The following is a 25715-nucleotide window of genomic DNA, read 5'->3' as shown; positions in this document are numbered from 1 at the left end:
GTGGAAAACCCATTTGGAGCCCACAACATTTTTGTTGGGTGGTTTAGGTACCAGATCCCATGTACAATTCTTATGAAGGGCTTGAATTTCTTCATCCATGGCAGCAATCCAACCGGGATGTTTGGCAGCAGACTTGAAGGCTTTGGGCTCGCACATGGTGAGAAGAGAATGGAGCAGGCCGAAGTGAGGAACTATGCACACATGGGATCGGAAGGCAGGCTTGAAAATGCCTGATTTAGCTCAGGTCTGCATCGGATGAGTGCCAATTTGTGGAGGACGGCCCGAGGTTGAGGCATGATCTGGGTCAACATCGGGCATGAGAGTTGAGGCATGCGAAGGCTCATGCACCGAAGGGATAGCAGGCTCAGCATTGGGGGCCTGCAAAACAGAAATAGGCACAAAACTAACATATGGTTCAGTTAGGCAAGAACCACACAGACATGGTACGGGATCGGGCTGAGTCGGTAATTCGGCCACTGGGATGGTAGTAGGCTCAAGAAATGCACTAATGGGAGAGTTAGACAAGGGGCCAGAGCAAGGAATTCCCTTAAAAGGATAATTAAGTTCATAAAAAATAGCATGCCTGGAAATAAAGACGTGATTAGTGGAACGATCAAGACAACGAAAGCCATTATGAGACATGCTATAGCCAAGAAAAATACATGGACGACTGCGAGAGGCTAATTTGTGAGAAGCATAATCGCATATGGAAACACAAGGCAACCAAAAGGATGAAAATTTGAATAAATGGGAGGTTTACCATACAATAGCTCAAAAGAAGACAGGCCATCAAGAGTAGGCGTGGGCAACCGATTAATAGTGAAACCAGCTATGCTAAAGGCATCAACCCAAAATTTAAGAGGGACATGTGAGTGAAAGAGCATCGCTAAACCAGTTTCAGTTATATGATGATGTTTGCGCTTAGCACGATCGTTTTGGGCCGGTGTATAAGGACAAGACATTTGATGATGAATGCCACAGTTGAGTAAATGATCCCAAAAAAATATGATTGGTAAATTCAGTGCCTCCATCACTTTGAAAGACTTTGGTTTTAACTAAAAACTGATTTTCCACAAATTTCTGAAATTGAATAAAAGTGCGGTAAAAATCTGATTTTAATTTCAAATGATAGAGTCACGTAAATCGAGAATGATCATCAACAAAAATGACATAATATTTATAACCCAAATTGGACATAATGGGAGATGGAACCCATAAATCACAATGAATAAAATCCAAAACGTGAGATGCACATTTGTCATTATGTTGAAATGAAAGTCTATGACTTTTTGCAAGTTGACAACTAGAACAAATAGTGGGAGTAGGAAGCAAAGAAGTCACACATAATTAACGATTTTTATTCAAAAGAGAAATAATAGAGTGAGACACATGACCCAAACGAGCATGTCAAACATCGAATGAAGCCCGAGGACAATTATTAGAGAAAACATAAATTAAAGATTGATGTCCACGTTCAAGCACATAAAGGTCGTTCTCACACCGTCCAGTTGCCACCACCCTTCTTGTGACTTGGTTCTGTATAATAAAGCTATCATTAGTAAAGGTGATAGAAAAGGGGAAATCAGAGGTAAGTTTACTAATGGAAATCAAATTTTTGGTTAAGCCAGGCACAACTAAGACATCCTTTAAAGTAAAGGAAGAGGTGGGAGAGATGGTATCGGTGTGAGAAATGGGAAGAGAGGCACCATTACCATAACACGATCCTTACCAGTGTACGTATCAAACTTGTCCAACTAAGCAGCATCATTAGACATGTGCACAGTTGCTCCGATGTCCGTATACCAATCAGAATCCTGATTATCATTGAGTGTGCATAAGGTAAAAGCCTCCACAAGTGGCATATAATGCCATTTGGGGAATGAGAGTAGCAGTCATGGCAAAAAGTGACGTAATGCCCTTCCCCACGACAAATCTGACAACGAATAGGACGGTTGCATTGATGACAACCGCCACCACAGCTACGACCCCCACGAGAAGTATGACCACCCCCACGGGCTGCGACTGGTTTGTTATTGCGAGAGGCAGTGAAGGCAGCAGAAGTGGATCCCGTGGAAAGCAGCTCAAATGATTTAACAAAATTTTCATAACTCTCTGCCATGAGAACAATCTCAGTAAAGGAAGTGAGAGATGAGAGAGATAACTGTGTAGTAGAAAAAGTAGAGAAAGCATAGCCAAGTCCACGTAAATACCAGTGTATTTTGTCGAGATCATCCACGGAGAGGCCCATGTCTGCAAGCTGGTCACAAATAGATTTGAACTCGCTGGAATATTCAACAATAAACCGAACATCTTTCTTCATGTGCTGCAATTCATCTTTTAAACGCAGCTCCCTGGATTTGGAACGATGATTGAAGGTGGTCTCCAGAGTGGACAGACTGCATGCGAAGAGGTCAGGCCAACAACAACAAACAAGGCTTCTTCCATCAACGAAGCAAGGAGGAGGCTTAGTACAAGTTGATCGGTCTGCTACCATTCAGCAAATGCTGGATTTGCAGTAGTAGAGGCACCAAAACAAGTAGTTACAGAATGAGGTTTGATGGAGCCATCAACATATCCAAGAAGATGTTGACACTGCAACAATGGTAGCACTTGACTACGCCAAAGGAGAAAGTTGGAAGAAGATAACTTGATGGTCAGGACCATGGAGTTGAAAGACAGGGTAGGGGACGAAGTTTCAGAGGCCATTTGGATCGACAGAGGTGAATCCTTAGAGGACTGTTGATACCACGAGAAGGTTTGAAAAACTACCGTAAAGTACTCTGGTGGTGCACGTCTCATTTATAGAATTTACAGAGTAATATTACAGCAAGAGAAAATTACATACAAAGTCAACATATCCATCTATAGCTATTGTCTATAATCAAGGGATTGCCTAGAATCATGGGATTGGGTTTTGATAAAAGATACAACATGGTTTGAGGAGGATCTTGTGAATCCTTCTATATCCGTAATAATATGAAAAGAGAGATTTGATTATCATAAGGGCATTGGGGGGGGAGGGGGGGGGAGGGTTTAGGTTCCTAAACCCGGTACCTTCCCATGTTGGCAGTTGCCCCTGTCTCGATGTTGGAGGGCAGATTGGCCTCACGACCGTCTATTCCACCCTGCCCACTGCCAACTCACAGCGAAAAACAACTAAAAAAGGCAAAAAAAATTTAAAACCACCGAAAACAACAAAACCACAAAACTACAAATTCATCCATAAAATTCACGGATCTATCATCCAACAATAAAATCCAAGAATCTATAAAATACAAACAGTTGAACATACACCAAAAAAATCATTGTCACAGCAAGACAACAGCGTGGCCATGGATCTGAGCAAATAACTACGACCACGAATAATCGTGGGTCTACAAACAAACCCATTACTATGCTTCAAGAATGAGAAGAAAAAATGAAAAGTAGAGGAAGGGGTAAATAAGAGAGAATGAGAGAACAATAGAAAGAGAGATATAATATAAGAGAATAAGAATTATGGTTTCTGAATTATATACTCATGCGTAGTACAAAACGACTTATGAATTTGTTTATATATATATGTGTGTGCATCAGTGTATATAGATATATATATATATATATATTTGGATATAGCGGACAAGATAAATCCTTTACAGGTCTGGGCCCAGTCCGAATCTCGTCCCCCATCAACTTAAGGGCTGGTTTGGATAGTAAGATGAGATGAGATAGTTTAGATGATTTGAATAAAATATTGTTAGAATATTATTTTTTAATATTAATATTATTTTGTAATTTAAAAAATTTAAATTGTTTATTATATTTTGTGTGAAAATTTGATAAACTTATAATGATAAGATGAGATAAAATCATATTTGAATCCAAACAGGACCTAAAGCTTGCAGACATATGTGTGCAGATGTGAGCTACATCCCTGCCAAACGAAGGCTAGACCGGGTGGGCAGGACAGGGTGGCTGATTCCGCGACCCACCCCTAGTTTACCATGGTGGTTGATAACTTGATTGACTTTTTTGTTTTAAACAATAACTTTATTGACTTGATTCAACTACTATGGGTTGTACTACTTTTTTTTTTTCTTTTTAAGTCATAATTACTAAAATGGGTCAGAATGCAAAAGAGTCTGGCCAGAAACCTACACAGCAGCATAGATAAATCTTCCCACAGCCAGATAAGGATATGACACGACTCCTCGACCTTGTTATTTGCATGTGGGACCCATTCACGAAAAAATGAGGTCACATTTGCATCGGCTGCGTCAGAGCTCGAGTGTGACCCCTTCGCAGGTCCCACATTCCTATATTTTCAACCTTAATTCCATTTTTTCCTAGCAATCTACATACTACTACCCTTTACTAGGGTTGTATAGAAATCGTGCAAACTGACCGACACTGACTTAGATAGGCCATTGGAGTACGGAACTAGCCGAAACCAATAGAGAACCGGTCGGCTGGCTAGCTACAAGAATTAAACAAAATCGACGTCCACCAGTTCGGTCCGGATTCGACCCAGAAAAAAAAAACCGTTGAACCAGCCGATGTCATATATATATATATTTTTCAAATATATGTAAGACCCCTACGACCCTTCTTCCTCATTCTTCCTTTCGAAATTTTTGTTTTCCCTCACTCAGATTTTCCCTAACGGCAGCCTCCCTCTCCGATGCGGCGATACAATCTCCCTCTCTGATGTGGCGATGCCATCTCTTCTCCGATGGGGTGATGCCATCTCCCTCTCCCTCTCATCTCCCTCTCGGGCTCTCAGAGCCTTTGTCTCAGCCTCTCAGATCTCTCATGACTCATCTCCATTTCGTCTATCTCTCTCTCTCTCTCTCTCTCGATAATTGATGTTTATTGTCTAGATCTGTAAAGTTGATGTTTGTTGTTGAATCTATAATCTGTATTGTTGAAGTGTTGAGAAATTTGTTGAGTGTTGGAACCGATGCTCACGCTGATGAACTGACGGCAACCGACCGAAACTACATTGACCGATTTTACCACTCTTCATCCACCGGTTACAGTTGGTTGCTCCACCCATTTTTCTCTCATCAACCGGCGTCGATTTTGCCCAAACACAGCGTCGAATGTTCGGTTTTTCACCCCTACCCTTTACTACCTATGCGCACACGTGACTTTATTTTTTTTTTCCTCCTTTGCCTACTGCTTTCAACTGCCCAAAATTCGAAAAATGTCATACACTTGTGGCAGAAGTCTCCGTCTCTTTTGGGTCCATTCACTCGCTTAAGATTGCATTTGAATAGTGATGTATTTTTAGGTATTCAATGAATAATAATGAAAAAATATTAAATAATAATAAATAATAATAAAAAGAAATAATAAATAATAATGAGATATTTTAAAAACAACTGAAATATTTTTAATATCCAAACTAGGCCTAAGATAGAGAAAGCACATACACTCTCTCTCTTTCTCCTAAACTGATCAGAGTTCTCATTGGCCTTTGAAAATGGAACAACTTCATCACCCTGAGTTTTAACTTCATGATCTAAGCTTTTCTTTCTGAGAAGATCTCGTTTGTTTTAGCAGATAAGATGAGATAAGTTGAGATAAAAGTCAAAAGTTGAATAAAATATTATTTTAATATGTATTTTTAATATTATTTTTATTTTGTGATTTGAAAAGATTGAATTGTTTATTTTATTTTGTATGAAAATTTAAAACAAAATTGTAATCATTAGATGATATGAGATGAGAAAGATTGTGAAAACAAATAAACCCTAAATGTCTCAACAACTTAGAAGTGTCCATCACTTTGTTCTCATGGAGACTCGTAAGCGATAAAATGACAACATAAGGAAGGAAAAAGGAACCAAATTGTCATGGATGTTTTTTGCAATTTTCACCAACACCATAGAATCAAATATATAGCGTAAAAAGTAATATTCAGATCGCACTAAAACATATGCGATAACCAGTTTCCTTAATAACTACTAGAATCATATTGGAAACATTAGGGCAGGTTTGGGGGGTGGGATAAGATACAAAATTCTTATCTCATCTCATCTCATCATTACACGTTTTTCAAATCTTCATACAAAATATAATTAACAATTCAACTTTTTCAAATCCCAATTCAACTTTTTCAAATTCTAATACAATAATAATACTAAAACATAATATTTTAAACATTAAAACAAAACACAAAATTCTCATATTATCCCCCAAACCTGCCATAAATTAAATTCCCCTCATCACTTACTATTTCGAGTGCATAATGACAAATTCTAAGAAAGATGATGCTTGTATCTTAAGATATACCGATACATAGTCTCAAGTTAGTTTAGAGTTCTTAGTTTTATCGTGCCGCCAATTTTCCCACTTTGGCCTCTCTGTTTCGGCAATAGCCATTGAATGGTGGTTGGCCACTACAGGAGGCGTGCCACAATGGGGGTTTATGAGAGAGAGAGAGAGAGAATAGACCGGTACCGTTTTCGACATAGTTTGAGTGGCTTTTGGTATGAGGAGAGAGCTTTTGTCAAAGCAGAGGGCGGTTTGGTTGAGCTGGGCTTCTGGAGACATGGATTTTGGGCGAGCGAACAGGATATTTCTCCCAAAGAGAAATGATGTATATAGTTGTGAATGTGCAAGTATCGTGTAATCACTTTAAAAAAAAAAGTAAATAAATATGAGATTTATATAAAAAAATATTTTTTTAATAATAAATCTTATTCTTTTTTAAAATAATTACATGACACTTACACACTCCAAAATACATATAGCATTACTTTCTCCCAAAAACTTCTTCGTAATTTTTAGATCTTGGGCAGAGGTAATGCATAAGAGCATTGGCAATGGTCTAGCCATTGCCAAGTCTAAAATTTAACTAAAATCTTAATTTTTGGCTATAATATCAATTTTTGACTAGGTGAGTCCACATTAGACTAGTCATTATAAAGTTAAAATAATAATATAATATTTTTTTTTTTATTTTTTTATTTTTTCAAATACAATTTATATATTTTTTAGATCTTCATACTTTGTAGAAATAATGTGTCTACTCTATCAATCAATAGAAATAATGTACATGTCATGCATGTTTTACCATTCAAAGAGAGAGAAGTGATTAAATAATTAAATATTATTTTCTATTGTGAATAGTAACTAGTCATATTTAGAGAGAACTGAAGATTTACTATTCATCAAATCTTAAGTTTTGGACTATTGGCTAGTTTAATGTGAAGGTTTTTTCTTATATCTAGCTAAAATTTAAATTTATATTGACATTTAGCTAGTCCATTATCAATACTCTAAAGTAGAGGAGGAGAAAAATAAATAAATAAAACCATGTGGGCACTTGGATACTAAAAGAGTAGCAGCGAGTAGAAGGATATCATTACACTTTTTTCCTACTCTCATTCCCGTCCCGGTCCACCTCCCCCTACTCCCCCCACTACATTCTGCGACTCTCCGCCACATCAGTTCCCCACTCCCCCCGTCCCTCTCTTTCTGTTACTTGGCGAATCTGTCAGACCCAATCAAAATGGAGTTCACCAGGCACCATCACCGCCGTTCACCCTCCTCCGACCGCTTCCTCGGCGTTTTCTCCCTTCCGACGCCATCATCCACTGAATCCCCCGGAGAACACGAGCTCAACGAAGCAGAAGTCTTCTGGACCGCTGATTTTACCGAACCTAACCGCTCCGATACCCACCATGATCACCATCGCCGCTTGAATTTCGGGCAATCGATGGAATCCGGAATCCTCTCCGTGCTACCCGAAGCCCATCGATTGCGCTACCAGGCTCTCCGTGAGGGACCAGTCCTGTGCCGCAAGCCTTCAATATCATCCACGTCCTTGTCGTCATCGAAGGCGATTCCATCAATCCCGAGACCGCCGGAGAGGGAGTACTTGCACCACCATCAGTCGGCGCCGATGAAGGTGCCGGTACTCTCGAATGCCACGGCGAAGAGGAGTAACGTACTGCTTCTCGAGGTGGAAGACGATGACGGAGAAGACGCCGAGATGTTACCACCTCACGAGATCGTTGCCAGGGGCTCCGGGGTGTCGCCTAAGACGACGTTTTCGGTTCTGGAAGGTGTTGGAAGGACTCTCAAGGGAAGGGATCTGCGCCAGGTTAGAAATGCTATCTGGCGCAAAACTGGCTTTCTCGATTGATTTTCCCTCATTCTCGGTATTAACATAACTGACTATGGTTTAGCCACTTTTTCTTTCTTGTTTTCTCTTGAATATGAAAAATAGAGGGGTTTTGTTCCGAGAGTTTGTTGATTGATTTGAGACTTTTAAGTGGACGAGTCGGTGTTATTTTTAATATACATATTACATATATTATGGTATTTACAGATTTGGGGACAAGGAAAGGTAGAAGAAGATGAAACTGAAGTAAAACCATTGTTTGAGTGAGTGACTGGGTGCTTGCTGTTTTGCCATTGCATCGTCGTCATTAATTTTATAGTCAAATACTCCATAGAAGTGCTGGCACTTGGCAGTTTGCTGGATGCGATGAACTTGAAAATTAATTGAAGGATATCATGAACTTGTGCAGCATACATTATTACATATCGTCGGCGCATACATTCACGGATGTGCTTAAATTAATTGAAGACATTATTTTTTTTTCAGAAGCATGAAACTTTACATTGAAATATGAAAGGCTCCGTGATGATTAGTTTTTAACATTTGTTTCAAATGGCTCTCCACAATTCATCTCTTTACCCTTCCGTGTTTCACAGGCAATTCAACCAAGCTTAATGGCTTAAAATTTGATCCATGTATTACGAACTTTAATCACACTCGTTCTTTTGAACCAACGTAAAGTGAAATACAGACTCCAAAAAAAAAACCCCACATACTGACATGCTACAAAATTAAGGAAGGAAATGAGAAATCGCGTTCACCATTCTGGAAATGAACGAAGCCGTTATTAATTTCAGACCCATTTGTTTTTTTATTAAGAAATTTACACCCACTAGTGAAAGGTTGAACGAAAAAGGGTCTAAAGAAATAATATCTTAGCAAAATGCAATCAAGAACAACAATTACACCAAAAGAGAAAAAAAAAATAACATTAACCGACATAAATTAAAAAAATTCTAACCACACATTATATATAATTTTTAATTTTTCTTTTTCTGTATGATGAGAAAAAAAATTTAATTAATAAAATAAAATAAAAATAAATATAAATATAATGTGGGGGAGAAAATAAGTAGCAGAGCTCCTTAAATAAGGTATTATCGTGCAAATTGAAAAGGTTTTATGAGAGAGCTTTTCCACAGAGTCGTACTACGAAATCACGCATATTGGACACTATTTAAAAATATATAATTTTATTTTTTTATCCATGTATTTCGTATTTCATAGATAAAAAAATAAAATTGATAAGATTTTTCTTCCACGCAAGACTTTTACCTCTGTAACAACCTCGCAATTCAAGTTAAGCCATTTACCAAAAAGTTTATCCACCCAAATCGCAGCAAAATCATTACCCAGTATCAAGATCGTATGCACATCATACAGGTTCTTTGCAATCAAAAGTAATCGATGGAAGATTTTTATCTTTCTCGAGAACAGTTTTCGATTGGTTCATTCAAATGAATCAATTCACGGAATAGAGCATACTTCAAACGCACACGAGGATGTGACGGAACCGCAAAACCCTAGAATAAAAAAGTATATTATGAATCAAAATACAAAATCAACACATTCAAATTCCAAAGCTGGACCGGCTAATTCAAAATGCAGACAAAGAAACGGTCCAAAAATGCAGACAGAGAAACAAACATATCGAAACAAAAAAAACGAGCTAAGTTTTAAGATGCGAGTGGCAATAAGTCAGACAATTTAAATATGCCTCAAAAAGTGAGTTCATAAAGGAATTCTCCTTTAACACATCTAATTGAATCATCATTCGTGCCAACGCATTGTTTCTCTCTCTCTTAATGAAAAGGAAGTAGATGTTGATTACTAACAAAAAAAATCTTAATCAAGAGGAAGAAACATAAACTTAGCTGATAATCTTTAGTGGAGCTGATAATATTCAATGAGTAGTAGTAACTGTTCCCCGCCATGGAGTGAGACACTGAAAACATACCAATGGAGCTGAAATCTTCCAATTAATCTCCAAAGAAAATTAAGGAAGTGACAGATCCAATGGCAAAGGGAAATGCCTCACGGATAATACGGCTCAGGTGGGAAAAGTGGACTCAAAAGGAAAACCCTAGAGAGAACCGTGCGTGATGATTTCGCGCGGCTATGACTCGACACGCTTCCATGATTGTTTCACTGAGGAAGGCGATCTTAAGGGCCGCGCTAACATATAGTTTAACCAAAAACAAAAATAAAAAATTTAAATTTAAATTACGAGTGTAAGAAACCCTAGAGGCTGCTGGGTCGGCAGCTGCTAGCCGGGGAAGGCGATAGAGGAGAATAGGGCAAATATATAGCTGTAGTATTTTACCTACATGACATATATGCCCTTGCACTTTTTCATGAATAACGTTTTTGGATTTTCTGAGTTGGGATTTCTTAGGTGGGCTGAGCCCGGTGAGTTATGGTTGAAAACGGGCCTAATTCTCGTTGTAAATGCCGCAAAATAAAGCCTCGTGCGAAAATAATATAAGCTGTACAAAAAATAGCCCAAAAAAAAGAAACAAGCTATACAGGCTGATATGGTAAGCCTATCATCATTTTCTGATATAAAATGTATCACATTTGTTTTGGTCGTGTTTCGGACGTGTCGGGAGGACTTATTAGATAGTTGGAAGATGGACCAAGAGACCTGCAAATATACAAATAAAAAAAGGGAGCGTGGGGGTGGTCAGAGGATCATTCGATGCTTAAGTTAGTTTTTTCTTTTTAGGAAGTGTTTTCTTTATCCTTAATTCTGAGTTTGATCATACCTTGAGTGGGCTTTTATACTAGGTAGTTTGGAGTGATGTTGCTTTCATTCCTGAGGAATTGTCCCATTGTGCCTCATGCTTTGTGCACGTGATACCTTAAAAGAAATAATTAATGCAACATTGAGCTCTAACTCACGTCTCAACGCCCCCTCAATCAGGTCAGACGAGTCCCTCTCTCTCTCTCTTTACGGGGAGAGCCATGGTTATTCTTTCGGCACACATTTTCATAGTTGCTGCTTCACAACCATCATTTCAGTTGTTTCTCAACCTATTGCAGTAGCGCCCACCTTTCTTTCCTTAGTGTGTGAGTCATGATCACCCCTTTCGCACGTTTCCCAACGGTTGTGTTTTAGGGACTTGAAGAGTCTGCGTCCCTTCAGCCTGTCTTGGTGGCGCTCACCTTCATTTTCTCAGGTGAATGGTGGTTATATCTTCTCTCGCACGCTTATTAGTAGCCACGTGCTAGTGATGATTCAAGGTAGCTTATAGGTTGGCGTATGTTACCCCTAGTCACTTCTATCGACGTCTCATTACTCTTTAGTCAAACCAAACAGGCCTTTACTTGGTGGGACAAGCCCATTGCATGTTGTTATATTCGCTTTGCCAAACCTATGTGCCTCCTTTAGATCATGGGGTCTCGGACTCTTGGGCTGAGCTTTTTTACCCTCTCCAACATTAACATAAAATAAAATGACAATGATTGAAAGATTCATAAATAACATTTACTTTACAATGATTTTGTGAAACGTTTAGGAGTCATTTGGATTGAGAAACACTTTCAATATACCTCTTCTAATCATTACAATTTTTTAGATTTTTACACAAAATATAATAAACAATTCAATATTTTTAAATTCTAAAACAATAATAATATTAAAAAATAATATTTATTCAACTCATATAAAACCATATCATCCCGTCTCACTAACCAAACAACTCTTAAAAATATGAAATACTTAAAAAATAAAACTTAGGAACTAAAGGCATGTAATTCAGACATTTAGAATATCTTAGAATTTTGTGAATAATAGTGAAATAGTTTGAGAAAAAATATTTTATTGAATTTTGAGAAATGTGATAGAAAACATTGAATAAAATTATTATAAACTAAAAAGATTGTGTAAATATTATTTTTGTTTTAAAGTTTGTAAAATTTACATTGATTTTTGTATTTAAATAATAATTCGATAAAAAATTTTAAAACTTAAAATTAATAAGTATTTTAGTGATATTTAAAAATAAAATTATGATAAATTTTGAAAACGATGAAAATTCTTATAATGTACAGATGGGTGATGCTACAGCCCCCGCTGGGAGCTCCCGTTGGGGGTGTAGTGTTATTTTACATGTGTTTTGTTTAAGTAATTTTTTATATAGATCTTTTATTATTTTAAAATATTTTAAAAAAATAAAATAAATTTAAAACATCATTCAGAAAATATTTTCTTAATCAGAAAGTAAAAAAATATATATTAAAAAATACTTTCTTAATCATAAAGTAAAATAAAAAATTATAAAAAATATTTTTAAAAAATAAAATAAATTTAGAACATCATTAAAAATACTTCCTTAATTAGAAAGTAAAAAAAAATTCATTAAAATATACTTTCTTAATCACGAACTAAAATAAAAAATATTTTTTTTATGATTTTTTATTTTACTTCGTAATTAAGAAAATATTTTTTAATAATATTTTGAATTTTTTTATTTTTTAAAAATATTTAAAATTATTAAAAAAATCTATATAAAAAATAATTTTTAAAAAAATATATAAAAAATACATTAATCTCCAACGATAGCTCCAAGCAAGAGATATAGCATTTCCCATGTACAGATATACTCAAAGTCTGAAAGTAAGCGTAATATTCGGTTAAAGTGCAGGCGCTAACGACTTTTGTCATTGTTGAATACTGTAAGCAATGACATCACTGCTTTAATTATCGTCGTACATGAGTGCGAAATAATTTTCTTTGCCAATGCATGGCGCTATATTAATTTGTTTTCTTACAAAAAGTCTTTGCAATTAAAATTATCACGTGGATGGCGTAGAATTATTTTATATATATTTTATTTAAAAATCTTTATACTATACATTATATTTTATGTGATATACTTTAATTAAAAAAATAAATTTTAAATTTTGTAAACCTCCCAATAGCATTACTATTTAACGATTTATTTAATTAATTAGCCACCAAAAGAGACGGTGAACGTCTTGGTCATTCATGACTTTGTGATTACGTATGCATTAAGTACATGATAATGTCGTGAATAATAAGAAGTAAGAACAAGAACGAACCATCGGTAAGAAAAATGCCCCAAAGACGCCTATTTATTTAGTATATGGGAATAAATAAATTAAAATAGAATTTAAGAAAAAAAAAAAAACATCCTTTACTTGGGATACTCCACCATTAATATCACGTATTCCCATGATATGAAATTCATGTTCACAAAAAAGGGGATAAAAAGTAAAACAGTTATTCTATATACAATCGTTAGATATAATTGGTGTGCAGTCGTTCATGCCACGTTAGATTTGAAATAAATTCTTCCTCTCTCATCAGCTCAGTCTCTCTCTCATTAAGTGTCTCCACGTCAGCCACGTTTATACGCCGTTTGCAGCAGGCGCTTGCAACAAGCATTTTTGAAAATAAGAACCCTATTATCAGTCTTGTCTTGTATATATTATTTTTGCAGTGTTATCTTTATAATAATATACAAATAAATAAGTAAATTTATAAATTAATATGATTTTATATAATAGGTTATATTTATTTTATAATAAATATAATTTTATAATTTAATATATCACATCAAAACATATCAATTTATAAATTTAATTTTATAGAATATCTTTATGGCTACAATATAATATATGAGTAATGATATATGTTACTCATATGTTAATGTATATATATTTAATTTCATAATATATATGTTAATGTTTGCCTGTACTTGTTTTGCATGGCAGAATTTTCCCATAACTTTCTTTCTAATTTTGTGTTAACACTTAACATATATGACGATCCATCGAGGTACTTCTGCATGCAAATTAAGGGCAGGGCAGGTTATTATTATATTGAGATCATTTTCCCCCACTATTTTCTTTTTCGGCCAGCAGCATCGAAATTAATTAAATATTCATTTTGAATTTCGAATCTGATCGGGATGCATATTCCAAACCAACACCGATTCAGGTGCATCCCGATTATCCGATCCGAAAATGGTTCCAGAAGAATTGGGTATTCCGAAATTTTTTTTTTTTAAATCAGTATACTGAAAAAAGTTTTGATTACCATTCTATAGAAAAAAAATAAAAATCATTCTAACCAATTCTCGATAATTTCTTAGGGACACAAAGTCGACTCGAAGTTGTACACTCGTTTTGATTACCATCAAAATGCATAGTATTTTAATTCTTAGACTTTTTTAATCTCTCCACGTGACGACTTATGTTGATCTACATAAGTCCATGCCACCTTATTAATCTCTCTCTCTATTTTTTTTCTCCTTTCAAGAAGTCCACCTTATTAAACATGACATAAATGAAGACCTTCGTTTTAATTCTCTCAATTTTTCCTCTTTCAAGCACGTTGTTCATTGTATTAATGTTCTTTTGAATTAAGTACCAAACAAAGTGGGGGTGGAGGCAGAATATATAGTTTTTCTTCCACGAAAAATTGAAATGAAAGTAAAATTGAAATGAAAGCAAGTCAAAAGTCTATGAACTTTTAGAAGCCAAGTTGTTGGTTCGAACAAAAACTGCTAGATTATGGCAGAATATATAGCAATCTGTCAAAATATATAAGAAAATAAAGTTGCACTTCTGCTAACATCAATTGCTTTTGGTCTAGTGTTAAGCGCTTGATCCTAACAAGTGGTATCAGAACAAGGGTTCTGTTGTAAGATTAACACGAGCTCGACTCAATAAGCTAAACTCTCAACTTAATATTGAGCTTATCCTACAAATGAGCTTAAGTCGAACTTGAGCTCGGCTCAAATTGTTTATTTTTTTTATTTTTGAATAAGATTAAATAATTAATAAATTAGATAAATAAAAAAATAAAAATATAATATTGAATTTGTACAACTAACAAGTAGAACCTCTATTGAATTATAAAATCTTTAAAAATCTATAAATAATTCATATATAACTAATTGAAATCATTATGGTTCCCACATATTAGTATATGAAATCATTAAATCTTATCGACTAATTATTGTACAAATTAAAAAATAGTTATGAAGTAAGTAATTAGGATATATATTATATATTTAATTATAAAAGTGATATGCTTATATTATTAGCTAATACATATATATCTGTATATATACATAGGTGTATGTATATATTTATCAATATGTAAATGAGTTTTAATTGAGTCAAGCTAACGAGTCAACTCGGACATAAACAAGTTGGCCTTAACGAGTTTTAGCCGAGTCAAGTAGAGTTTTGTTGGATATGTGTCATTTACTAATCAAGCATATATCTGCTTTCACAAGCGAGATTTTTTTTTCCACAAGTTGAGTTCCATTCGAGTTTAACCGGGTGAGTACCGAGCGGGCTATTGAACATACTAGTTCATTTATAGCCCTACTTTCCAAAAGGACAAATAGTCCTTTACCATGGCTTTTGGTGTGTAATTGGATCAGTATTTACATTATACTGCACTGGAGTTCCATCAAAATTGAAAGAAATTAAGTTGCAATATCTAAGAAATAATTATTTTGAATGGTTGATAATCCATTTCTTGGTTACAAGCAAAGTAAACTCCACAATCTGGAGATAATCCATTCTACTGGAAACCCAGTACAACCCTAACCCTAGCACCTCACAAAATTAACCCATCTAATCAAATAAAATCACCCAGTGTTTTTCCTTACCTTTGATTAGCTTTTTTCGGTGCTTGTAGAGAAAGCTTCCATGATCCAACTGCCACAAAGAGTAAGTGAGAGAGACTGAATTAGAGAGTGAGAAACAGAGAGAGAGAGAGTAGGCTGCAAGACATAGAGATACATAGAGATGCAAGAGAGAAAGCTACGTCTACGAGAGAGATGCAAATAATGCAAAAGAGATAGAGATCTGAGTCTGTTAGCTGCAAGTCTGCAAGAGCCAAGAGGCGTAACGAGTTTCGGTTCAAGGGAGAGAGAAGAGGGAGGTAGACGGGTGGAAACCATGATATATATATATACACTAGCAAAAATGAACGTTGTTTTTCTATGTTAATTCAGGTATCGTTTATTAACCGAGTTTGTTTGGAACGGTTCGATGTATTAGGGTTAATTTTTGTTTCCGAGTTTGAGGTTGAATGGGACTGGTTGGGTTGAAAAAGGGAATGATTAGGCATCGACTTTTTTTTTCAGCCCTAGTTCCAAGGACAAAGATTGCATGATCCTAATTAATAAATGATGGGAGAGTTTATGGGCATGAACTTTCTTAATTCGTGAAAATGACGTCCGTGTGAAAGTTGAATCTCAATTCTCACTGGTTAGTATGTATTTTAAATTTGAAATGATTTGTATAAGTCCCACACAAGTCCTGTATAGGTTTTTTGTAAAAAAGTAGACCTTATCTTAAAAAACTGTTAAAAAAAAACTAATTTGTTTAGTGGGATCCATATTTTTACAAAGAACCAACGCGAGACTTATCTATTTAGGGTTTGTGCCTATCTTACTATTAAGTTATTTATGGAGAAGTTTGAGATCAGACAATTAGCTAGTAGGTATTATATATCTCACAACTTAGTGAGTTTTGTTCGATCCAAATTAAGACTTCTTTCTTTGGTCGTCCAGTAGTCATGAAGACCGCCCCGCAAGTTAATCTGTTCGATCTACTTTTTTGGAGCTTAGTATATACCCATAGACATGATATCTTCACGCTTGATGATCTGGACATGACTTCAAGCTCATGATATCTTCGACGGATCTTGCCTGCTTTAGGCTTTATTGATGCTCATACTTGACTAGGGGTGGAATATTTTAGACTTCATTTAGATACTTAATTAGCTAGGCTGTTTTGGCCTGATCCTAGCCTTATAAATTGTCATTATTTATTAGTTTTCATAATAGAAGCATATATATGATCTATAAATATATATATATATATATAAATATATATATATATATATATATATAATATGCATGACTACCATGTGTGACAATTCATGCCACTTTAATGATGTGCATGATTCGATAGTACTGAGCCAATCGATGGATCGATTATTCAGGCACATCAATTAGTTTAATTAATAAGTTTTGCTACGTATAGTTATTTTTACATATTTTTTATACATTTTATTAATGTGATTGACCAAACCAATTATTTTATATTAAAAAACTAATGCAGTCAATCATATTAATAAAATGCACAAAAGAGTAAGCAAAAGTTACTGCATATAAAAATTTTTGTAGTTTAATTATTATGTGGTGGGCTTAGATGGCCACGTGATGAATAAATTTTATTATAACTGAACAAATGGATACTACAATAATCAAATATTGTATACTTAATAGATATCATGAACAAGTGATGATCAATTAGCTAGGAAGCAATAATTAGATAATTATTAATTACCACCCTCAAACTCGACTTTATTCTGTCTCTGGCAATCATGAGAATTACAACATCCAACAAACTAAGTACTCCATTTCCTAAAGGCCAGGGGTTAAGCACAGCTTGGATCATGATCCATTCCGACGAATATTTGGACACGTACACCTGATTCAGCCGATGAAATGGTACTGTTTTCAGTCTATTTTTCCATCCCCTGGAACCAATTCAACTGCTCAGAATCCAACAAGTAATTAGTATCATTAATATCAACGGCCATTCCCATGTTCTCATGATCATCATGACTTTGCCCAGCTGGCTGCAGAGAGCTGGGATCATGGCCGCCATGGTCTCCAGAGGATGAACTCTCGGGTGAGCTTCTAATTCTCTCCGTGATCGGACGGTAATTCAGACCCTGATGATGATGACCTTGTTGTGCTGTTGCTGGCCGCTCACCAATTACTACTCCGGACGGCCGTCTGTCAAATGCCCTTAAGCATTTTGATTTCTGATAGACTCGACACAAACTAAATTCCTGCTGTAACTGCATAAGACAAAAGCAAAAAGGAAAATTTAGTTGCAGAATAGAAAATTCTCGAGGTATTGAATCTATTGATGAACAAAATATAATGATTCTTATTATAATTAGCAAGTAATATTGTATTATCACGTTATCATTGATTAACTGCGCGCGCTGGTGATCTTGCTAATTAAACACTCTCCCATTCATAGCAGAAATTAATATATAATATTGCATGCATGAGATACAATATATATATATCAATATGCATACTCTTCCAGATCATTAATTATCCATGCTACATATCTAGGGTTTCATGACGAATCACAACAAGACGTACGGAGTACTGTTGATATCAGTAGCCATGCAAATCAAACTAATTCCAACATACCGATCCGCCATGGAGATCATCCAAATTAAGAACATGCTTTCACAGGAGGTATTTTTAAAACTTATTAGGATATGCTAGAGATTCTAACTGGCTAGCCCTAATATAGAAATATACCGAAGGAATTGCAGTAGTACTGCTAGATGAGGACGCGTCTCCTTCACTGATTTTATATTCATTCATCTTCCACTCAGTTTTTTTTCCATAAGGAGCTCTTCCATTGTAGAAAACCATGGTCCTTTTCTCACCAATAATGCGACTAGTGTTGGAAGAGTAGACATAATTAGGAGACCCCGTAGCTTTCCAGTATCCAGTTGTCGTGAGTCGCCTTGGTCTTCCCCCGCGGGCTTCACTCTCTTGTCTGGGAACGAAGAAAAACCACTGCTCAGGGTCACCATAGCACAGCACTCCAGAATACTCTGATTCCAACAAAGAAAATTTGAGAAATAATGGAAATAAATTAAAAGGCTTTTAATATACATTCACCCAAGATAAAAGAAAACAAAAAACAACATACAGGTTATGAGCTCGATCACTGTATCAAACTACCAACACTAGGAGGAAAGAAAATTAAGAAAACATCTAAGTAATTGCAAGAAATGTTAATCCGCTAGCTTAATTTGTTTTCCTGAGAAAAATATCAAGACGGGGAATAAGAATCTTGCTACTTTTTGGGCTAATTTATGTATATATGATTCGGAGATTTTCTATATTTGCATCCTCGCACTTAATTAATGCTCCTCATTCCTCAATGGAAAAAGAAAACAAATTGTAGAGATGTTTTATCCATGTCAATGGAGAGAGAGAGAGAGAGAGATCTTAATCATCGGCGAACTTAAATTCAGTTGCAAGATGCATGGAACACTGAAAGTTAAAAAAAGAATACTGGGAATGAACAAATGAACTTCAGCAGTACTTCTTTTAGAGGCTGAAAGCATCGAAAAAAGTGACATAAAACTGGTAATTAATTAAGAACAGCTTTGATCAACTTCAACCATTTGTACGATTAGCAATATGATTATTACGAAAACGAAGGATCAAAGAGACATGCACATATAAATTACAAAGAATCATGAAGAAGAGTTTTTACGTGGGAGATCCCATGGATTGGACTCATATATATCCACTACCGGTATAACCCGGTCCATAACTCGGTTCAAATCCTCTCTCTTCCCTTCGAGCTTGTTATGCAGATAAAATGAAACCAGCTCTTCCTCCGTCGGGTAGAACCGAAACCCAGGCGGCAAGTCGTCCATTTACTCCCTCTCCTTGATCTTCTCAAAGCTAGAAAACTATATATGTTTAAGAAATACCAAATGACCGGGAACTTGTAACTTCGTTATATATTGTGGTCCGTGTATATATATAATTGCTCGTGCGTATATCTATGGAAAAAAAGCGTGCGTTGTCGAAGAAGGATGGAAGTTAGGCAAGAATAGTACTACTGCAGAATGGAGAAATGAGAAAGAGCAAACCGAGTAAAATAATAAAGAAAGCAGGGAGGGCTAGGGATCAGAGACGACAGTACTCCGGTGTTGCTTGGAAACTTCAACGCGCTTGGGGCGAAAAGATTCTCCTGCTGAATAAAGTTGGTGTACGTACTAAATGATGTCCAATGATCTTTGTTTTTTTATAAAATGTCCGATGATCTTTTTTTTTTTTATAAAATGTCCAATGATCTTTTTGAAGTCAGTCAAACAACGTATTCCTCTGTTCAAGTGCATGTTATCCCAAGTACCTCTTCATTTTCTGCACCCACGCAATTAACGCGCGCGCGCGTGTTAATATTTATATATATATATATAGCCAGCTTTCTTCCATTACAACCGTGTCGTCGTTGATTTGAGACCTTTTACATCCAATATTTACGACCCAAATTCATATATAATTAAGGCTATAATTCTAATTTGTTGTCAACCACACAAAGTTAAGCAGATCGTTAATCAAGCAGGTGTTTATATTATGACCAAAAAGGTATGATTTCTCATGCCTTATTGGATTCGTACAAGATAATGAAACAACGTTGATTACACGCGTTATTTTCATGAAACTGCCGAGGACGAATCTGATTGCCTAACGTTACTCACTTATATATAGAGATAGTAATATATGACACGATCTGTTGATTTAATATGAACACGATATAAAATTAAAAGGTTTGAATTTTATGTTAACAGATTCGGGTCAAAGCGAGTTGACCCGTTAAGACACGACTTATTAACGGGTCAACCCGCTTAACCTGTTAGTGATCCGTTTAGACTCATTAAATTTTTTTACTCAAAATTACAACGATATCATTTTTAACCTAAAAAAAAATCGTAACTCTAGCTATTTTGTATTTCCTTACTCTCTCTCAGACTCTCAATCTCTCTCAGTTCTCACAAGTCACAGCTGCTTCCTACACTTCATCTAGATTGTAATTTTGGTGTTTTCATTATTTTGATTGTAATTTTAGATTTATCTAGTTAGTTTTATATTTTTTTAGAGATATTGTGATTTTAACTTTTATATAACTTTATGTTAATCAAGTAAAATAGATTATTTGGGTCAATTTAAGCCATTTACATAAACAGGTTGAAACCGATGTGTCAATATATTTTTAGTTAATTCATAACGGGTTAAAATGGGTCGTGTTAGCTGGGTTTGAAAATCTAACCCATTAAATTTAACGAATTGTGTTTGGATTGACCCATATCGTATAATATATACAACCTGACACGACACAAACACTACCGGTTAACGCAATTTACCACCCCTACCTATATATTTATATATGTGTGCATGTACATATATAAATAAATAAGTATATATACACACACATTATAATATGTTCCTTAGTGTTTGTTCCTATATATGTGTTTGAGGTTCTCCATGCATGCTTAACAGCTAGCTAGTTCATATATTCCATCAAAAAAAAAAAAAAAACAGCTAGTTTATATATATACATATATAGTTGCCGGCCCATACCTAACTTGCACATATTTTGTCTCCGAGTAGTGCAATAGATCCACTTCTTATAAGCTCTTACGAAAAATGCCGAATTCTTTGGGTCCTCTCAACTCTACACTGTTCCAAAACCAAGGCATGCATTAATTACCATATACACACACGCACACATATACAACCAAGGCAATATATATATATATATATATATATATATATATATACACGCTAACTCGTTTATAAAAAAAGAAAAGAGAAAACCAAGAGCTAAAACTAATTTATAATATTTTGATAGTAAATTAATGTTTAGTAGCTCTGATGATCTATTTATGTTATTAACGCAAATTTATGCTAGATTTGCCTTCTTGTTATATCGATCATCATCTGCAATGCATGATCAAGTAAATAAAAGTAGAAATTCAAATGACTTAATAATAATCATGATGTGTGGATATAAAATTCTAGCTGATCAACTTGGAAATTTCTCAACAGCTAATTAATTCATAAGCTAGCTGCAGGTAATTAAATTAATAACAAAATTAACCCACTTGATTGGTGCCTATATATATATATATATCAACTTGTTTATATTTTGTCTTGGAAATTTCCCAGTAAAAGCTTATCATAAATTAATTACTTTGATCGAGAGAAACTAATTAAGACTAGGCCATATACATATAGAGTAATGATCATTATATACACACAACACATTGTATAATATATTACACAACAATATTATAAAATGAAGATAATTTTATAAAATTATGTTATTTTTATAATATATTTTATAAAAATACTCTTCATTTAAAGCATAGTTGTATAAAATATTATAAAAAATATTGTATGTAAATCATTTTCTATATATATATATATATAGCTCGATCGAGTGGGAATCATAGATTCATATGGGATTCCGTACTTAATTACCATATAAATATGGTTTGTAGCCTTACTCGTAAATACGCAGGATATATATATATATATGTATACATCTTATAATTTTGCTCCCCGAAATAGGATTAATTTCTTGCGCAAGAAATTAATTTGTACAACTAGATTTTGATCGAAAAATACTTAGATTTGATCATTAAGTTTGGTTTAGCTGGCTAGCATTTATTGGTTGAGTACTACGTAACAGCTAGCTAGCTAGGTTGCGTACCATGCGTGAATTCCTTAAATTTCGGAGAAATTATATTTGTACAGTCATACATCACGTTCTTTATAAAAATATAAATAAATATAAAATTTATATAAAAATTAATTTTTTAATAATAAATTTTTATTTTTTTTAAAAATAGATATATAATATTTACATAACTCATAACTGTATCTAGTATTATTCTTTTTCTAATAATATTGTGTGAAATGACTTCTTTGAGTTTTCAATTAGACAATTGTTTAAAAGATGGAATTGTTTCATCTTATTTCATATTATCTTATTTTCTTTCCGATCATTATTCAAAAACAAATATTATTTAAATTCAAATTTTTAAATTTTTTATTTAATTATTATTTAATTATTATAACTTTTTCAAACTTCTAAATAAAATATAAAAAATAATTTAACTTTTTAAATTTTAAAACAAAAATTAAATTGTAGCAATATTTTATTAAAATCTCATAAAACATTATAACTCAAATAATTTCACTACTATTCACAAATCATTTCATTACTACTATTTATAAATTTCTCATCTCATATTATTCTTCAAGCATTTTTACACTTTAATTATACCGTGTATATGATAATATACATGATGTAAAACTCCCCCCTCCCCCCAATTTTTAATTTTCTTCTATTGCAAATTATAGTCAAGCTCGGATGTATAATAACGTTGAAAAAATAAGAGAGATTATATAATCATGTTCTAGAAACAAAGAGGTGATCATGATTATCATGATCCTGATCATGTAAAATAATTTGACATTGAAAATGTGCCCTGTATGATTATATAATAATAATGGCTCCCTAAATAATTCGAGTTGAATATATATGGAAAACAGATCAGGGAGTCTCTAGGAGGCAATCGATCGATTTGCAGGAACTGAAGAACCCTTTTTTTTGGGTCCACGTACATTAACGCATACAAAAGCTTCGTCAGTAGGTCATCAGAATTACATTGCAGCACGTCCATGATCAATCAATAACAATATTGAGTAAACTATATATGATCGATATTCCCAGTTTTCTTTATAATTTTGTGAAGAGTCAAGATTACCGCGTTAAGGGTTAGAAATCTTGGAGAACAGAGAGACGTTGATGATCTATAACTACTGTTCGTCAGGATCAGGAAGATGTTTTCTATTCATATTATATGAAATCGAATTCGTACGTAACAAAAGGTTAGAAGAAATAATGGAGTCAAGATAAAGTCAACAAGCACTTGACCCACCTCAAGAATACATGAATATTAATGAAGTCATCGTCCGTGCACGCGCAGTTTGACAAGAACGGGCTTGAATCATCAGGAACGAGCCTACGCGCAGACCACGCTGGATTGACTTCAACAATATCATCATGATCAGCTTGGAAAGATGATCGATATTTCATATATAAATTGATACCCAGCAATGCTAGCTAGCTAGCTAGCTGGGTATCATTGCCAAGTACAAACGTAATATTCCCCTTGAACTTGCTGGGACGTGTTTCCATCTTTTCTGCAATAAGCTAGCTTTTTGATCTAGACTTCGTAAAAAGCAAACAAGGTTACTTTAATTTTTATTTTTTTATAAAAGGTTACTTTTAGTTAAAGAGTTTTCCATGTTTCTCGCCAAACCATGGAAGAATTAATATATAGTTATTTCAACGACCGAGACTCTCGCTATATGTTAATCACAATAAAAAAACCTTTCAAGGCAAGGTCGCAGGAAAGCGAATGTGATGTGTCGTACGTTGTGATGCATGATCATGCATGCATGTGGGCCGGATTTGTCCTGTACTGCATGTGTGTGTCTAATTAAGGTCATTGTCATGTCTTGGAAAGAACATATATATATATATATATATATATATATATATAGGAAAATGCTGGAGCTCCCGCTGGGGGCTCCCGCTGGGAGCTCCCGCTGGACCTCCAGTGTATTTTAAAATGTGTATTTTTTAATTTTTTTTTATATAAATATTTTTAATAATTTTAAATATTTTTAAAAAATAAAAAAATTTATAATATTATTAAATAATACTTGCTTAATCATGAAGTAAAATATAAAATATTTTTTTATGATTTTTTATTTTACTTCGTGATTAAGGAAGTATTTTTAAATAATTTTTTTTTTACTTCTTGATTAAGAAAGTGTTTTTAATGATATTTTAAATTTATTTTATTTTTAAAAAAATATTAAAAAATAAAAAAAAATTATATAAAAAACAACTTAAAAAAAAAACACATACAATTTCTACTACAGCCCCCAGCGGGAGCTCCCAGCGGGGGCTGTAGCACTATCCATATATATAATTAACGTGGGATAGACTATCTCTGGCCAGTCATGTCTTATATCCTTTAGATGTGTTTAGATGTTGAAGTGAGTTGAATTGAGTTGATAAAATATTGTTAAAATATTATTTTTTAATATTATTATTATTTTAAGATTTGAAAAAGTTAAATTATTTATTATATTTTATATTAAAATTTAAAAAAATTATAATGATGAATCGAGATTACCCGTAACTCAGTGTCAACGGAACTTACATGGCATTATCCTCTCATTCATGAGTCATTAATTCCTGAGAAATTCTCGTCCTTTCGGCCTTTTCACACTGTATTCAGTACGCATTTTCCTCGCAATGGACAAGAATTTGTCACGAAGCTGATCCAACATCTTGGAATTGATTAGGAGACTTAATTCTAATTTCAAGTTTTTCTTGGCCGGATCGATCGAACATCATCACGGGTGCATTTTTCTTGTTGGCTGAAAAATAAGGAGATTTCTTTAGGAATTAGCTAGGCGCGGTACGTAAGTACTAGTCCATGACTCGTGATGTCCTGATTAAGCATGGGTCAACGGTAATTCGAGTTATTGCGTCGGGTTAATTTGAGTCATGTTGTCACGTTAAGTACATGTAAATAAGATTATATGGTTCGATCTTATCAAATTCTTAAATCTCTGACAAACAATTTTTGCGAAAAAAGATGTGTGACAAAAATTTACTTTTTATGGCGAAAAAAACTCGCCGGAGGAATATAGATATTTGTTGTAGGATGTGTCACGTGAATATCTCGGTACACATGTTGTTAATTAGAATGATATTAAAATCTAATAAAATCCTAGCTAGCAAGCAAACAAACACATAAGTAGAAGGATTTTTAAGTTCTTAGGTTAAATTGATAACAATATTATTATTTTGGTCTATACAGATAATGTGGGTTAATCACTAATTTTACGAGTTAACTCATAATTGACAATTATTTTATCAATTGTTTTCAGCTCTTTGA

The 25715-nt window shown here is 34.3% G+C and overlaps 2 protein-coding genes and 1 non-coding gene across 3 annotated transcripts; 1 reads left to right on the top strand and 2 right to left on the bottom strand.

The window, feature by feature from the left end:
* The first annotated feature begins 7279 nt into the window (after positions 1 to 7279).
* LOC108989570 lies at positions 7280 to 8536 on the top strand. Its single transcript, XM_035689372.1, has one exon. It carries the CDS (start codon positions 7499 to 7501, stop codon positions 8132 to 8134), a length of 636 nt encoding a protein of 211 aa, XP_035545265.1. The 5' UTR covers positions 7280 to 7498; the 3' UTR covers positions 8135 to 8536.
* A 1265-nt stretch (positions 8537 to 9801) lies between these two features.
* On the bottom strand, positions 9802 to 9895 carry LOC118348381. The gene has a single exon (XR_004801472.1). It is a non-coding gene; the product is annotated as a small nucleolar RNA Z266 (small nucleolar RNA).
* Positions 9896 to 17318: 7423 nt separating this feature from the next.
* LOC108989571 (NAC domain-containing protein 90-like) lies at positions 17319 to 19861 on the bottom strand. Its single transcript, XM_018963221.2, has 3 exons — positions 19430 to 19861; positions 18457 to 18758; positions 17319 to 17975 (listed from the first exon to the last, which is right to left on the bottom strand). The coding sequence occupies exons 1-3, from the start codon at positions 19593 to 19595 to the stop codon at positions 17634 to 17636; spliced, it is 810 nt and encodes a 269-aa protein (XP_018818766.2). The 5' UTR covers positions 19596 to 19861; the 3' UTR covers positions 17319 to 17633.
* Between the last annotated feature and the right edge of the window lie 5854 nt (positions 19862 to 25715).

Source organism: Juglans regia, chromosome 4 (assembly GCF_001411555.2).
Source record: "Juglans regia cultivar Chandler chromosome 4, Walnut 2.0, whole genome shotgun sequence".
In the NCBI taxonomy this organism is placed as follows: Eukaryota; Viridiplantae; Streptophyta; class Magnoliopsida; order Fagales; family Juglandaceae; genus Juglans; species Juglans regia.
This window is presented reverse-complemented; position numbering and strand designations above follow the sequence as displayed.

Excerpts from the sequence above, each read along its gene's own strand:
- LOC108989570 (XM_035689372.1), top strand. The coding sequence starts at position 7,499 with ATGGAGTTCACCAGGCACCATCACCGCCGTTCACCCTCCTCCGACCGC.
- LOC108989571 (XM_018963221.2), bottom strand. The coding sequence starts at position 19,595 with ATGGACGACTTGCCGCCTGGGTTTCGGTTCTACCCGACGGAGGAAGAG. Across the intron at positions 18,759-19,429 it reads CAATCCATGGGATCTCCCAC|AGTATTCTGGAGTGCTGTGC; the intron begins GTAAAAACTCTT and ends TGTTGGAATCAG. Across the intron at positions 17,976-18,456 it reads GTACTACTGCAATTCCTTCG|TTACAGCAGGAATTTAGTTT; the intron begins GTATATTTCTAT and ends TGTCTTATGCAG.